General features: G+C 27.1%; 1 protein-coding gene across 3 annotated transcripts; it reads left to right on the top strand.

Annotated features, from left to right (window-relative positions):
• The first annotated feature begins 2852 nt into the window (after nt 1–2852).
• Nucleotides 2853–16776, top strand: LOC119602432 (RNA-binding protein squid). Of its 3 annotated transcripts, none has more exons than XM_037953958.1 (8): nt 3213–3577; nt 6649–6689; nt 6789–7063; nt 7146–7380; nt 8769–8885; nt 15182–15301; nt 15615–15920; nt 16250–16776. In XM_037953958.1, exons 1-7 carry the CDS (start codon nt 3435–3437, stop codon nt 15683–15685), a joined length of 1002 nt encoding a protein of 333 aa, XP_037809886.1. In that variant the 5' UTR covers nt 3213–3434; the 3' UTR covers nt 15686–15920; nt 16250–16776. The 3 variants fall into 3 exon arrangements, with proteins under 3 accessions (XP_037809896.1, XP_037809886.1, XP_037809876.1); XM_037953948.1 differs by having other exon boundaries at nt 15182–15304; XM_037953968.1 differs by lacking the exon at nt 15182–15301 and having other exon boundaries at nt 2853–3577.

The raw sequence follows: 16776 nt of genomic DNA, 5'->3' as shown, positions 1-16776 counted from the left end.
GAATGGGGAGCAATAATTTAAGGCTGAGGCCTTGTTTTTTGAAGAGAAGATTTAGTCCTGATGTTGAAATACAAACAAAGTTGGATTGTTTTTCTTTCTGTGACGTTTTTGGCCAACAAAATGAATCATATGATTGAATACACCGAACAGAACAATTTACTTTACTAACTAACTTGATAATGAACCAAAACTTTTGGCAAAGTTGATCTAAGAGTAGTTATCGGGTAATAGGACCCAAATTATTTGATGTGCATCAAAATCTTCTGACTGAATTCCCTTAGAGATGCTGTTCGGTGTTCTGAAACGCTGGTTCGAAACTTGCAGTTTTAAAAAATATTGCAGCTCGCGAATGACTTAAAATCCGATTGGGATTCATTACGAACTACACTAGTAACTAATCTATACCATAAAGGTATTTGGAACTCAAAAAAGCCAAGGATTTTCATAAGAAGATCAAAAAGTTGCTTAAGTTTCGAACATCTATTTATGGAGTTAATTCAGTTATTATTTTCTTGTAACTGACAGCGAAATGGAATTAAACTTCTGTTAAAATAGAAAATAAGCACCAATCCTCATGAAATTCCAAAAAAGTTGCTTTTGTTTCGAACAATACTGTATCAGTATAATATCAGTTAAAACATATATTATTCCTACCGAATCATCAAAATCTTAAAATTTTATTTTATGTAAAACATTCTAATATTTAATTTTTTAATTCCAATATCTATCTAAAAAGATGCAATTATTCTTGATTCACGCTATCATTTGTCATTCAACCCCCCATTACAAATTGAATTACATGATTGGCTATACAAAATTTCAGCTGCGAATTACACAAGTTCAGTTTGAATTACCTATGAATTACAAATTAATGACTGCCATCGGGTATTTATCATAATCAGCTGTTTGTTTTCATTTGTGGTTGACAAATCAAATTACAAAAAATACAAATAAATAGAAAATATATTACTTAATTTGTTAAAACAGTGTAACAAACCTATTTTTATATCATGCACATACAAATATTCAAAAAAAAAAAAAAAAAACAAGTAAGAAATTATAGTCGGGCGTGGCCGACCATATGATACCCTACACCAATTGCGAACATTAAATGTGATTAATTTCAATAATGAAGCATTTCTGTTAATCTTATACAGGTTCCAAATAATGTCTGTTCATATTCGGTTGTATGCTGACTAGGAAAAATAGAAGACCGATTTCAATCATTTTCAACAGCCATCGTCAGTGGATCCAGAGAATAGTATGTGACACATTTTAACAAATTATATTCAAAATTACTTTTTATTTTACATAAATTTTATAATTACATATCAAACTTAGTTGTGCCAATTTTTGGGAAGATATTAGTATATTTATCGTAGTTATGAGCTAAGAGGCCCTAATCGGTAGGTCCGGTTGTATGGGGGCTAGGGCAAAAATTGGTCCGATCCTTATAAAATTTAATGTCGACATTTTATATAAAATGTTTATATAAAATCTATTTGTGGTAATTTTCATATTGATACTAGTGTTTATAAGTGAATTGTGGACATTCAAGTCATTTCCTGAAGGGGATTTTGAATGGGGGATAGGGTCAAATAATGCCCGATCATTATAAAAATCTACAGAGTTATTTATAATTATATCCAACTTAGTTGTGGCGATTTTTGGAGAGATAGTAGTATATTTGACAAAGTTATGAGCTAAAAGGCCCAAACCGGAAGGTCCACTTATATGGGGGCTAGAGTAAAACTTAGTCCGATCCCTATAAAATTTATTGTTGGGAATTATGTTTATATAAAACTCATTTGTGCCAAATTTCATCGTGATACTACTGTTTATAAGTGAATTGTGGACATTCAAGTCATTTTCTGAGGGGGACTTTGTATGGGGGCTAGGGTCAAATAATGCCCGATCTTTACGAAAATCACTACCATTATTAAGACATATATAAAACTAAACTTTTCCAATTTTTGTAGAGATAGCAGATCATTTAACATAATTATGAGGTCAAAAGCCCTATTCGGGGGGTCCGGTTGTATGGGGGCTAGGTGAAATAATGGACCGATTTCAACCATTTTCAATAGCGTTCGTCCTTGGGCCAAGAGAAGTGCATGTTCCAAATTTCATCAAATTATTTCAAAAATTGCGACCTGTAGAGTGCGCACAAGGTTTACATGGACACACAGACAGACAGACAGACGGACGGACGGACGGACGGACAGACGGACATAGCTTAATCGACTCAGGAAGTGATTCTGAGTCGATTGGTATACTTTAAGGTGGGTGTAGGACCAATATTTTTGGGTGTTACAAACATCAGCACAAACGCATAATACCCTCCCCACTATAGTGGTGTAGGGTATAATAACAAAATAATGTATTAGAAAACAACATGGCGATGAACTGCCAAAACAAATTACGAATGCGTAGTGGAAACGGGTTAATTGGCTCTTTTAATTCAGAGGCCGAATTAAGTAATTCAACTACCGTGTGAAGTTGGTATAAATATATTAAACATGCAAATAATCGAAAAATGGGTTGTCTTAAAATAAAACGCATACCATGTGGCACCACTATTTAGAAGCAAAACAAGGAGAGACAACTATAGGAATACGCTAGTAAATATGAAATTCAGCTCGTTTGGTATTCAGCAGAGTAAAAAGATTTTTCTTTAACACTATTTCTGCCTTTTTCCGGCCAATGGCTATTAGCAGACAAAAAAAAGGACAACTATATAAGAAAAAAATAATTCTCTTGCTGCAGCAAAGCGTTTTATGCTGCGGTACGACAGCGCGGTATTATGTCTCTGTGGTGCTCTTCTGTCAAAACACATTGTCATAATATATTCATAAAAATAATAAAGTTATTGATGGTTTATAAACCAAAAATAAACTATTAATATCTTTACGAATACCGAAAATAATCTTTGATGTCTCTATATTATCGTTAGCATTGCATACCATAAGAAATAAAACTGTATTAGGCTGTGACAAAACATTTCTTCTACAAAGTATTTATTTATTAATCAAGACTTTGTATTGAAAATCAGATTTTTATTTTTTCATTAATTCAAATACAAGAAACAAACGCTATGTGGCAACACTATTTCCAGCAAAACAAAAAGAGACAACTATAGAAATACGCTAGTAAATACGAAATTCAGCACGTGATTGTATTCAGCGTAGTAAAAAAGAAGATTTCACGAATAGCTAGTGAACCATCGTCAACTTCTGTCTTCTTTCCGGTAATGTACTACAAGTCATCAGCTTAACCGCTCGTGTCGTCGCAGAACAGAATAATTTGAAGAAAAATATTAGAAATTGTGTAGTTTTAATTTTGTAATACACAAAAAAACAAGTGAAGTTTAGTAATATTAAAAAAATATTGAAATTTATATTAATATAAAGAAATAAACACAAATCCCATACATAATGGCCGATAACAAGAATCAAGATTGTGAAATGAATGGTGAAGATTTCTCACAAGACGTCAGCGCTAATGAAAAAGAAAATGGTGGAACTGCCGGTAACACCAATGGAAATGCCAACGATACAAATGCACGCGACGATGACAGGTATTTAAACAATTTTCTAATATTTAATTGCGTTTTTCTTAAATTTAAACAAAATTCATTAAAAAAATTTTGTTACGTAAATAGAAAAAACTATATAGTACGACGTTGAGATACTTCGATAAGAAAAAAAAATTGTATACACATGCCACCCAGAAATATGGAATTAAAAAGAATCGAGGATTATTTCTCTACTTTGGTATTTTTTTGAGTTATTTCTTTTTATAAAATATATTGTATTGGCTGTGGTCTTATGTTTGTTCCCCCCATTATTTGCGCGTGTGTGTACAACTGTACTTGAATAAATCAAACAAATTGTGATGTATTTTTAGGTTTTAAAATATTACTTTAAATTTGTTTTTACATAGTACTCTGATATTTTTTTTTATTTTTTGCAATAGCAATTTTCGAACAATAGCAATTATTAAATATTTAAAAATCATGTTTATTTAAATGTGAGGTTAAGTTTTTTCATAGAAAACGCATGCTTAAGTTTTGATTATGCCTTGTTTTGCAAATTTTCTTTTTTTATTTGTTTTCTCTTAGTTTTTTTTTTCTTCTGGTTCTGCTAGTTTTTTTTCTATCTTTCAAATTTTCGTTTGCCTCGTCATTTTATCAAAATGGCGGTTCGCATTTTTTCTTCTTTATTTGTCATCATTACTTTTGTTTTGTGTATATCTTTCGTTTGTATATACCGGTCGCTGTTTATACTTTTATGAGTGTGTGTGTGTGTGCGTGGTATATGTTTGTGTGTATGTATACCTAAAATGATCATTGAAAAAAACGATTGTTTACTTTTTTTTTTGTTAAAAAGGATTAATCACGTTTAATGATATTTTTGCAAAAATAATTTGTCTAGATTTGTAGTAGAAATTCGTAAGAATAATTTTTAATGTTAAATTTTTATAATCGTAAAATTTTGGAAGGAATTAGAGGCTGGAAATTTTTAAACAAAATGAACATGTGTTTGGTGATAAAAATTATTAACTATCGAGAAAAATACAAATGTCATTGAAAAGTTATTCATACAATAATGTACATTTTATAAAAAGAAATCTATTAGGAGGTTTCTATTAAGTTGGACTCCCCAAAGGCATGGGGAAGTCTATTCTTTGTGTTATAAATTGTTGCTGAGTAGTACATAAGCTATTCTATAGACTAGTCAATAGATTGTAGACAGATTCCAAAACCCCTTTAAAAAATGAACTACCTAGATATCATTTTTAAATTCAACAGAAATAATATTTATCGATAGTAAGGCTACCTTAATGGTTAGTTTAAACGGTGAAGGTTATTAATACATGTTCTTCCAATCGACGTTGTTCAAAAGATTAGGTTTAATAATTGCTAAGGATATTTTGTGTTCTATTAGTATTTAGTTTTTTCTTTTATTTTGTGGTTGATTAATTCTTTTATTTAATTATAATTTTATAAAAATTAAAACATTTAAAGATCAAACAACAAATATATTTCAATGATTGGATTCTCAATAAGTTTTAGAGATTTCGGTTTAAGCATTACTTATTGTGATTGTGTTATTTGTAGTTCTTAAATTAAAATTAAAAAAAAATAATTGTTAACGTACAAAACTTTCTACATAAATAAAGCATATATTTTTCAAAAAACAAAACACCTTTTTAGTTTTTCTCAATTATTATCTTAACTTGAATACAAACATACAAGTGTATATGTAGCTTATTCTAGTGCCATAAAATACAATATTACCGTAGATTCCAATCATTGATTTTAGTATTAAGAAAACAACTTAAATTTAATAATTTTATTAACTTCAATCGTCAAATCAAAAAGAAGAAAGTACATAAAACAAAATGTAATCAATTATAAGAATTTTAACCAAACATATATGTATGGATTAATAAGTTCTCAGGAAAGTGGTGGCGCAATTATTCTTACTTTTGAGATTAGTAAAGAAAGTTTTTTTTTTTTTTAATAATATGTACATAATGAAAAAAATAATGGATGCAAATAACACACATGTAATAACCAACAAAATAAAAATAAACCATAATCTATATATCATTGATTTTCCTGTTGTGTTTGAGTGAACTAATCTTGTTCCTCTCCGGCAGGTACTATAAGCCATAACCATACCAAACCATTGTAGCTTCTAAGTGGAAACATACAAATAAAACAAAACGCAACGCTTCACTCCACAAACAGCTGCTTTGTTGACCAGAAACGATTGAATGAATGAAAGAATTGTGCTGTGCAGCAGGTGTTCTGCGACACAAGAGACGATGTATTTTGTGGACAACTGTGATTTGTGCTCCAGACATCAGCGACACTGACCTCCAATGAGATGATGATGGTATTTATCATAGTAAAGCATAAATAAAAAATACACACAAAAATTTCTAGTTTATCCTATTGCGTATGAATGAAATTTTGAATTGGATTAAAACACTACTTAACGTTGTTGTCATTTTAACGATAATATTTAATTGTTAATAATAATAAAAATAAAATAATTGTTGTATATTTGTTTGCAATTTTTTTAAACGAAACGAAATTAAATCTAAAAGTTAACGTTCAAATTTACTTGATTTGATTTACAACCAAACGAACAAGTTTTTTAGAGCGGTGTTAAACATTTTGATATACTCGTATATTCTCTCGTTATGTAAATTTTTTGGCCAGTCTTATTTATTTATGATATTTGTCTAGATTTGTTTAAATTTAACGTAAGATTTTTTTGTCTATTGAACTTTTAGCATATTTGAAAAAATACTACGTAAAATAATTGTCGTTTGATTTCTCTTTTTGACTCGTTTTAAAATTCTTTTTCGATATTAGATTTGGTGATTTGTTTTTTTTTTTCAAATTCCATATAAATTTGTAAGTGAAAATCGTGTTGTTAAAACGTAACGCTTTCTATTGTACTCATAATAAATTTTAAAAGTAAAATTTCAAAATTAAGTTTTGAAAAGAAATAATAAATATTTTATTTATAAAGTGTCTTTGAATAATAATCACACATTTAATTAACTTATTTTAAGTATAGGTTTTGAACTTAAACTAAATTGTCTTTTTTTCTCTATTAAACAATTTTACAGAAAATTATTTGTTGGCGGTTTAAGCTGGGAAACCTCAGAAAGTAAGTAACAACAACGAAAATTTAAATATCTAAATAAATAAATATTTAACGAATACTTAAAAAACAAAACTAATTATTTATACATTTTTAAATTTACAGAGGAATTGCGCGAACATTTCAGCAAATTCGGCGAAATTGAAAGCATCAATGTTAAAACAGATCCACAAACTGGACGTTCTCGTGGTTTTGCATTTATTGTATTCACACAAACTGATGCTATTGATAAAGTTAATGAAGCTGGCGAACATGTTATCAACAACAAGAAAGTTGATCCCAAGAAAGCTAAAGCCCGCCATGGTAAAATCTTTGTCGGTGGCTTGACCACCGAAATCAGTGATGATGAAATCAAAACCTACTTCAGTCAATTCGGCAATGTAAGTTTTAAAAACAACTTTAACTATTCAATTTTACAATTTATTAATTATTTTGTTTATTTGTGTTCATTTTATTTTATAGATTGTCGATGTTGAAATGCCTTTCGATAAGCAAAAGTCCCAACGTAAAGGTTTCTGTTTCATTACCTTCGATTCAGAACAAGTTGTTACTGAATTGTTGAAAACACCCAAACAAAAAATCTCCGGCAAGGAAGTTGATGTAAAACGTGCCACCCCCAAACCAGAAAATCAAATGATGATGATGCGCGGTGGTCGCGGTGGTGTACGTGGTGGTCGTGGTGGCTACGGACGTGGTGGTGAGTTTAATTTATTTTATTACATTGTGTTTTTATTAAAACTGATATCTGTCTAAAGAGTAGGAAAATTAGTAGAAACTTTTCGTATTTTTTTATTAAGACTTCAAAGGTGTAAAATCTGCAATACCCCATACTTAACTTAAAGTAAATTATTGATCATTTATGTTTCATGGTGTAATGTTGTTTAAGGCATGGTGGCTCTTTTTATACGTATTGAAAAATTTAATGAAAAATTCACCTTATTTGTGTGATTTGTTGTTTATCTCTTGGACGATTTATTTTTGTTCAATTTATTAATGTCTTCAAGTTAGATTATCAAATGCCGAACCTATTTATTTTGAGGTTTATAATCTCTTACAATGCAAGAGGTGAAACAACAAAATAAACATTTATTGTAAACTTTACTTAAGTAAATAGTGTTGTATACATATTTACTAAAGTCTGGACTATAATTTGGATTCGATTGTAGCCTTCACTATAGTGCAGTATATATACCTTACTACTGTCTAGTCTATATTGGATCTTGTTTTTATTGTTGCCTATAGTTTTGACAAATTTAATGTGCTTTTGGATTTGAAATGAATTCTTTCCTTAGGCTGATGTCAGAGTTCCTGCTACAAGCAATGCGAAGCTTTGCGCTTCAAACCTTTCCTTGTGTTTTCCTATGTGTCATGTCAGAGTGAAAGCAATGCTTGATGCGAGAAAACACAAGCAAAAGTCTATAGCGCAAAGCTTCGCATCGCTTGTAGCAGGCACTCTGACATCAGCCTTAGGAGTATACAAAGTTTTAATTAATAAATAATTTTAAGTGAATTGATATCTTAAAGAAATGTAGAAATGTATATTTTTATTTTGTTTTGTAAAACTTGAACGAATATCGATGGTTGTCTCCCAAATATATTTGATGTGCCGATGGTTACGTTACATATTGAAATTCTGTAACCAGTAAAAAATAACATTTTTGATATTTCAATATCTCTTATAACTTCCCTTAATCCATTTGTATCTAATTAAGTATTTATATGAAACTACAGTAATACAACTGTTGTATTATTATAATAATAATTATTGTAAATATATTAAAGTGGTCTTTCTGATATTAAAAAAGTTAATTATTTTCCCCAATGTCACAAAACTCTTTATATGCAATTAGTAATAAAGAATATGACCAGAATCGGACCACTTGTTAAACCTATGGAGTTTTTGCCTCTTTTTCATTTTGCATATATTTTGTCTCTTATTTAGAAAAAAGCAATAATTAATCTCAAATAAATTCAAACAGAAAAGTTTCTAATAAAATTTCCAATAAAAAATCTTTAACAAAAAAATAAAACTGTGCTCGAAACTAAAAAAATTAAAAAACAAACAAAATTTAAACATTTTTATAGGTTATTCTCATCAATGGTCTGGTCCTGGTGCATATCCCTATAGTAGTTATGGTTACGATGCCGGTTATGGTGATTACTACAGTGGTGGATTTTTCAATGGCTACGATTATGGCTACGGTAAATACCAAAATAATTATAATAATAGTACTCCTACACAAACATCTTCTAGTTTTTACAATAACAACACATCATCCAATTATCACAAAAATAACAGTAATTATCAACAACAACAATTCAAATAAGTTTCTTTAGTAAAGAAACCGCGAAAATTAAAAGATATTTACAAAAAAAAAAAAACAAAAGCAAAAACAATTAACAACAAAACAAACAAAAAAGAAAGAAAACATGCAAAACAACACAATAGACACAAACAACACCACCAACTTCAACTTGTTCTTTTTGTACAATAAAATTGAACAAAAACTCAGAATTGTGGCAATAGACTCATGATGATTACTGTTATTTTTTATTGATATATTGATTTGATTTAGGTATTTTTAAACCATCTTAATATAATCTTATATATTTTTTTATTATTTGTTTGATTTTAAAAGAAAAACAAAAACAAATTTTAGACATGATTAATATTTTCTTCTATTATTAAAGTTTTTTTGTTTTAAATAACAATATTTAATATAATAATTATAATTATTGATAAATTTTAATATATACCTACAAAAAATATAATATTTTTCTAAATATTTTTCTTTTTAATTTGTTAAACGAAAGAAGAAAAAACAAAATAAATTTGTTTCAATATTGCTTAAAATTAATTTAAAAAAAATGAAATCTAAATCACCAACAACGACCATTAACGTAAAGCTAAAAACTAAAATAAATTTATTAAATATCTAAAGTAAAAGATTAAAAGCAAGAGTATTTAAAATAACTAACCAACAAATAAAAAAACTGACGAAGCGTGTGTGTTATTAAACATGTGTGAGTGAGTGTGTGTGTTGATTAAAAAATAAGTTCCATTATTAATTAATTAACAATAACAAACACCTCTAGAAAATAAAAAGCCAACGAGCGAGCGAGAGAGTTTAAACATTTGTATACATACATACATACATACAAACATATAATTGTAGTTGTAGTAGGAACAAAATGCAAACAAGAAATTAAGTTCTATTTGTTTGAAACGAATAACAGAATAAAGGAAAAAGAAAGGAAAGATTTACCGATCGACCTGATATAAAAGTAAAAGCTTAGAACAAATACCAAAACATAAAAGTGCAACAAAAACTTCCAAGCAGTAGTCATTTTATATAATAATAAACATTACATACATTTATTATTTTCCAGTGGAAAAACGATTCTATTTAGTTTCAAACATTTTTGTATTACAATCTTCGAGCTGAGCTCTAGAAGTGAATGGATGTAATGTATGTTTATACAGTTTTTTTTGCCTTAAATAATTAAAAACACATTCATACCTCATTGTGCCAAAACATTTTATATAAATACACAAATAATGATTGAATTTTCTTCATTCTCTCTATTTTAAATGTTTACTACTCAACAAAAATACAAATTAAAATGGAATATTCATATAGAAATGTTTATAAAACACAAAAATGCAATGCAATGTGCCTTTATTTATTTTGGCAAACTCTAAAGTTTTTGTTATTTATTCCCATCAACCAACCCTCAAAGACTTTTACTTTTTCTTCTTTATTCCTAAAACGAATCAACCGGCCAAACCACCCACCCCTCCTCCCTAATACATAGTTATTTATTTTATAAATATTTATTATTAATCATTAATTTGGCTTAAAGTCAAATAAAAAACAAAGCCTTTATATTTAATAATATATATAGAAATATAGACATACAAATATACATACTACTCGTTCACCACTCAATCAAAAGAGAGTGGTCGAATGAATGAAAGAACCATAAATTGTTATACATTTTTTTATAACACTTTGTGGAGAAACAAAAGAGAAATACAATTTGATATTCTAAGAAACAAATACGTGCATATATTTTTAATATGCAATAATATATATTTACAAACATTTTATATACAAACAAACAAAAAAACTCCTCACAATAGTTTTAAGGTTAGAAACGAAGCAAGACGTTGTAGCAACAAGAGAAATAGTTTCCTTTACTTCTCTACCACTTTCTGGCCTTAAAAATATTCAAATGAGTAAAATAACTCATAATTTAGATAGTTTTAGCTTTTATAACTAACACTCTCCAGTTGAAGAATCCTGCAAACATTTTGGTATTTGAAAAGTGAAATTGTTTCCCCCTTAAGTATAACGTGCAATACGTTTTTCCATCAATACTCGATCTCCATTTTTTTATAATTGTTAAAGAAGAGCGGGGAAAGTGTCAACAGATATTCCAATTATAAAAATACATTTGTTGAAGGTGTTTTAAACTGTGGGAGCGTTAGCAAAGGAAGTTTTTTCTCTAAATTAAAAATTTTTTACTTCCCTTTTATACGTTAACAAACTCTGATTGTTAGTTAACGTATATTTGGGGTGATAATCTTTTATTTGCCTTCGGACAATTTGTTATTTAAAAGAAAATGAATGAATAATAAAAGAAACGATCAATTAAAACTCCTTGTTTTTTCTTCCCAATAATTATTTAAATTAGTTTTTGGTCCACCATCAGCAGCTTAATAAATAACTTTACTTATTTTTTTTTACCATCAGTTAGATTTTTACGCGTAAATGCGGCGTTTAAATTTATTATAATTAATTTAATTTTCATTATGAAAACACACTTCGTCAATTTTTAAAACTAAAGCAATGAAAATAAAACGCAAACAAATAACGGGTTAATGATTTATAATTAATAAAACAATTTTAAACAAGATTTGAAACAATTTTTTTTAACTTATAAAACATATTTTCTACTAATAATAATCACTCACTACTCAACTACTCTAATTCTAGAACAAAGTTAATAAGAAGGTGAAAAAAAACTTTTTCAAAAAGTTTCTATTCATTTATTTCTTTTATGTTTGTCACTTGTGTTTGAGTAGTTCGTGTGGTAGGTGTAAATATAAAGCCGTCTTAAATTTTTTTTATTATTAATATAAACCTTTGAAAAAAGAAAAATAAAATTAAAATTTATATATTTATCCAATTATGTAATACAAAAACAATTATACTTTATTTTATATTTATAAAAAAAAAACAACAACAATATATACATTTATATATTTTTATTAACCACTTGCATGTTTCTCAATGTTTTTTCATTCATATAATATATCTCTTATATAAATTTAAGTTATAAAAGTTAAAAATTAATATAAAATATTTTCAAAATATTGATAAAAGCATCATTATTACTTTTATGAATATTTTTTAAGTATTTGCCATTATGTTTTTAAATCTTTATTATTTGCCTAATTAATAATTTTTTATATAGTTTAAAAATATAAATACATATATTTTTAATTATTTTTTTATTATTTTAAAATATACCTTTTAAAAATCTTAAAAAAAAACATTGTAATACCGAATTTTCAAATGTTTCGCCTCACACACCATTTTTATTTTTGAAATTAAAAAAACCTTGAAGTTTTGTTTTTCAACTTTTTTGCTTAAGTCTTTAATTTTTTAACCTGGTTTTTTGTGGTTAATTTTAATAATTTTTTTCCGTAATTAATTTTTAATTGTATTTTTTAGTATAACTTTGTTATGTAGTAGTTTAAACATAATTTTTTTTGTCTTGAATTCTATTTTTTAATTAATAATTTTTTTCTTATAAATTTTAAAATTCCACTTTTTAGTTTTAGTATTTTGTTCAATTTTTTTTTATTTTTTCTCTAACAATACTTAAAAATGAAAAAGTCCTTAAAAATAAAATAGTAAATTTGTTTTTGTTTTTCTTGAAAAAATCGTATGATAAATTTAAAAAATAAATTTTCTTGTATTAAAACATTTAAACATATAAATATTATACATATATAACAAAAAATCCAATCCCCCCTTTAACTGCGGTGAGGTGAGACATTAAAACACACAAAAATTTTTTGCCAAACTATAATTCCAAAAAAAAAGAAACATCCTAAATGAAAAAGAAACAAACACTAAAATAACTTACCAAAAACGTTTTAACGTTATTTCAATTCCCTTGAATGAAAATGTTTGCAAATTTTCAAGTTTTTTAACGCTGAAATTGTTGTGTGGAAAATAAGGTAAAAAATTAAATCACAAAACTTTGTAATGTCAACTAAAGAAAAAAAATCAAAAAATGCATTGTAGAAACATGAGAAAGAAATTTAAGCCAATTCAAATTAACATTCTTTTTATATAACTAATATGTTTTTAGTATATTAAACAAAAAATTATATATGAGCGCCGCTTTGCGCCCCAAATCAATCAAGCAACAACCAACTTATATAATATATATTTTGTGTTATACTTTTTTTTCGCTATAAACAAAAGTTCTCACGATATTTTGTTTATAAGAGGAAAAAAAGGAAAGAAAAAAATATGTCAAAACACCACAGCTTAAATTATTATAAATTGTTTTTTATCTTATGAAAAAAATGCCTTATATTAGACATCATGTGTATATGTAATTAAAAAAAAGAGCAAATAAAAGAAAAAACCCTAAAAAACATTTTTTTGTTTCTCATGTATTTATTAGTAAAGAAGGCGCTATTTTCGTCGTTATTAAAAATGTGTTTTCCCTAACTTGTTTTCCTCATAACAATTTCACAGGATTCTTTTTTGTTTCAACAACGTTGGTTTTTAATAGATATTAAGAGACGGTTTTTTTTTTTGTTTTTTACATATCGGTAATAAGGGCTGAATGTTGTTTTCTAATCGAAGTTAAATAACATGACTTTGGCTACAAATTCACAGGCTCAATATGTAAATTTTATACATTTTATTTGAAATTACAGTTTTACGAGATTGCACAGCATATAAGACAGAACAAATATGAGGATTATTTTCGGTGCACAATTGACAAAATTTTATTGTTTAGCAAAGCAGATTGCAGTAAATCTGTTTTAATTTCTATTGGCATATTGGAAACTTGAAACTTTAAAAGTTGTTATTTTCTGAGGATGTTGATTGGGGAATATTTGTTCATCAATCTCAGCGATCGGAGTGAAAATCCAATAGACGCGGGAACGGCCGGTCGTGTTGCCAGTTGGTTTCCTATTGTTGTACATTATATTCACCCCTATTCTGCATTTCAATTAGAATCGAAATTTTCTCTGTTTTCGATTCGAAGCTTCGTCACTAAAATAACTTACAAAAACGTAGTTACGATCGATTGAAATAAAATGCAATTGCTTCTTATTTTTCTTACGATTCCGTTTTTTGCTGGAATACCAATTTTCGATCGTAGCGTAACTGAATGCGGAAACGTAATCGAAATGCAGAGTAAGGGTGAATGTGTAATATCGAGTAATGAACCCGTATTATTAAGATAGATATTGTTTAAGCCATTAGTGGTGTTCAAACCCCATCACAAACAAGATCTTGAAATATTGGACATGTATAAACTTTTGAAATTTTATTAAACTCTTCGAATGTATCCTATTTTAGAAAGATTTGATTATTATATGTGACTTGCGAAAATATGTTTGTCCATTGGATGGATTGGAATTTTTGAAATACTTAGACCCATTATTACAAAGGTAGGATTTTATAATGCCGATAATTTGTTTCTCGTTATTATATGCATACGGAAAGATAAGCTGGCTGAAATATCTCTTTATCCTTCATCGATATCCTTTAACTTAAGTACAATTATAATAACTGGAAACGAGTTATCTACATTTAAAAATCTTTAACTTTAGTTAATGCCAAGTTGAATAGGACAAAATATACTTAAAATAAACCTAAAATCATGCATATAAAATGCGTATAAATCGAATTAAAAGGGAGATGAAATGTTTAACCAACCAACCCATTAATAAAACTAAAGGTAAAATATTAAATTCGAAAAATAACTAAAGAAAAATATTAAACTACAAAAAAATTATTGTGTGTTTTAAAAGACCTGTCTCCCCTTTCACCATTTTAACTTTTTGTTTTCCCACTACTATCTATAAATAAGCAATTAAAAAAAAACATAATTTTGACCGTATTTTCTCCTATAATATGACACTTTTTTTAAAAGAAATGTTGTAGTGTAATGTAAAGTAGCAAATATTTGTAGAAGTTAAATGTAATTTTATACAGATTTCTTATGTTATTTTGTTTTCTTTTTGCTTTTTTACATTTTTCTTTAATTAAAATCATAAATGAATGTGTTAACACAAAATACCAATGAAAACGAACTAAATAAAAAAAATAATTTTTTAAAATGAACACAAACGTAATTAAATAATAAATAAAAATCAAATGAATAAAATAAAAAACCAAAACTCACTTGCCTAAACCAAAAAAAAAAAACACACAAATGCCCTAAAATAACAAAAGATTATGGCTATGCTGGAGGTTATGATGGCTATGGTGGTAGCGGTGGTGGTTACGGTAGTGGTGGAGGCGGTGGTGGTGGTAATCGTGGTGCTGGTGGACCCAGAGGTGGTCCCAAAGGAGGTAGTATGTATAATTATTTCAAATAATTCCTATTTGTACTGTATAAAGAAAAAAACAATTGGTATTTTTGAGCAAAAAAACAAAAAATAATTTTAATCATAAATTATAAAAAATCGGTCAAAATTTTATATATTATAAAGAAAATGTAAATCCTTTTGGTTTTAAAATAAATACGAGAAAAAATTGGTAGTTGGATTTTTGTAGTTTATTTATAATAAATTAGTTTAAAAATGTGTTTTAGTTCAATGTATATGTTTTCAATAAAATGTTTATGTTTTTTTTTAATTATCTCTGTGATTTTTATCTATTAAAGGTTCTGGTGGCGGTTATCAATCCGGCAAACAAAGAGGGACAGGACGCCAGCCAAGACATCAACCTTACTAAATAAAACTTCCTTACTTTAAACAAAGAAAAACAAGAAAAAAACAAAACTAAATAATATAAACAAAACAAGAAATTAAAAAGTAATTTTTAATACTAAAAAACACACAAAAGATAACAAAACCAACCTAAGCAACCGAAAGTCTTTCTTAATAATACAAACAAATACAAGAGCATTATGCTATTAAACAGCATAATTCAAATACAAATTATCAATAACATAATTTAGTTTGTTGTGGTAAGTTTTCCTAATTACTTTTTATTTTTATAATTTTCGTTTTGGTTGTAAATGATGAAATTGCGTTTAATTGAAAGAAATAGTAAAAGTTAAACGAAGAGACTATTCAAAAATTTTTAATAAATATTTGGTAGAATTTTAATATAACCATGAAATAATGCAACAAATTAAACAAAAAAGATAACATGTGCGAAATTTAATATTTTTAAATATTCAAAACATTTTTACAATTTCTTTTCAAAGCGTTTTCTTCAACATAGAGTTTTTTTTAAATTTTCAAATAAAGCAAAAAATATTTATATTATTTTTTTACTTTTTCTCTCTTTCAGCGTTCTTTTTTTTATATATAATTATAATTATAATTTAATCATAGTCAACAATCATCCAAATCAACATTATTTTTTTCTAAAAATGCTGTCTGTCCCTCCACAACTCTATAGGCCCATTCTTCTTATATACACACACACACACATATACACAGGGAATCCTTGTATTCAAAGGATATATTGTTTTATTATACAAATTTAATAATATTTATATTGTCACACTCACACCCTAATTTTCATCTTTAAAAAAACAATTCTGCAATATATTTTCTTAAAGTTTAAAATAAATAAAAACAAACCATTCCAAATCCATAACACAAATTACATACAATAATGCAGCATCCATAATATCCAATATAAATATTTTTTCATTCAATTACAACATACAAAGCAGTTTTTTTCACCTCCAACACACTTACCTTAATAAATATAAACTATATGTAATAATTTTTTGCTACTTTTTTAGTTCTTAAAATAACTATAATTTTACTTTTAAATTTAAATAAACAATAAAACAGTAATTACCAAGA

Source organism: Lucilia sericata, unplaced genomic scaffold (assembly GCF_015586225.1).
Source record: "Lucilia sericata isolate MDLA Ls3-8-SP2 unplaced genomic scaffold, ASM1558622v1 Contig000007F_arrow, whole genome shotgun sequence".
NCBI lineage: Eukaryota > Metazoa > Arthropoda > Insecta > Diptera > Calliphoridae > Lucilia > Lucilia sericata.
Note: the sequence above shows the minus strand (reverse complement) of the source record. Positions and strands in the feature narration are given on the sequence as shown.

Excerpts from the sequence above, each read along its gene's own strand:
- LOC119602432 (XM_037953948.1), top strand. The coding sequence starts at position 3,435 with ATGGCCGATAACAAGAATCAAGATTGTGAAATGAATGGTGAAGATTTC. Across the intron at positions 7,381-8,768 it reads TGGTGGCTACGGACGTGGTG|GTTATTCTCATCAATGGTCT; the intron begins GTGAGTTTAATT and ends ACATTTTTATAG. Across the intron at positions 15,305-15,614 it reads AGGTGGTCCCAAAGGAGGTA|GTTCTGGTGGCGGTTATCAA; the intron begins GTATGTATAATT and ends TATCTATTAAAG.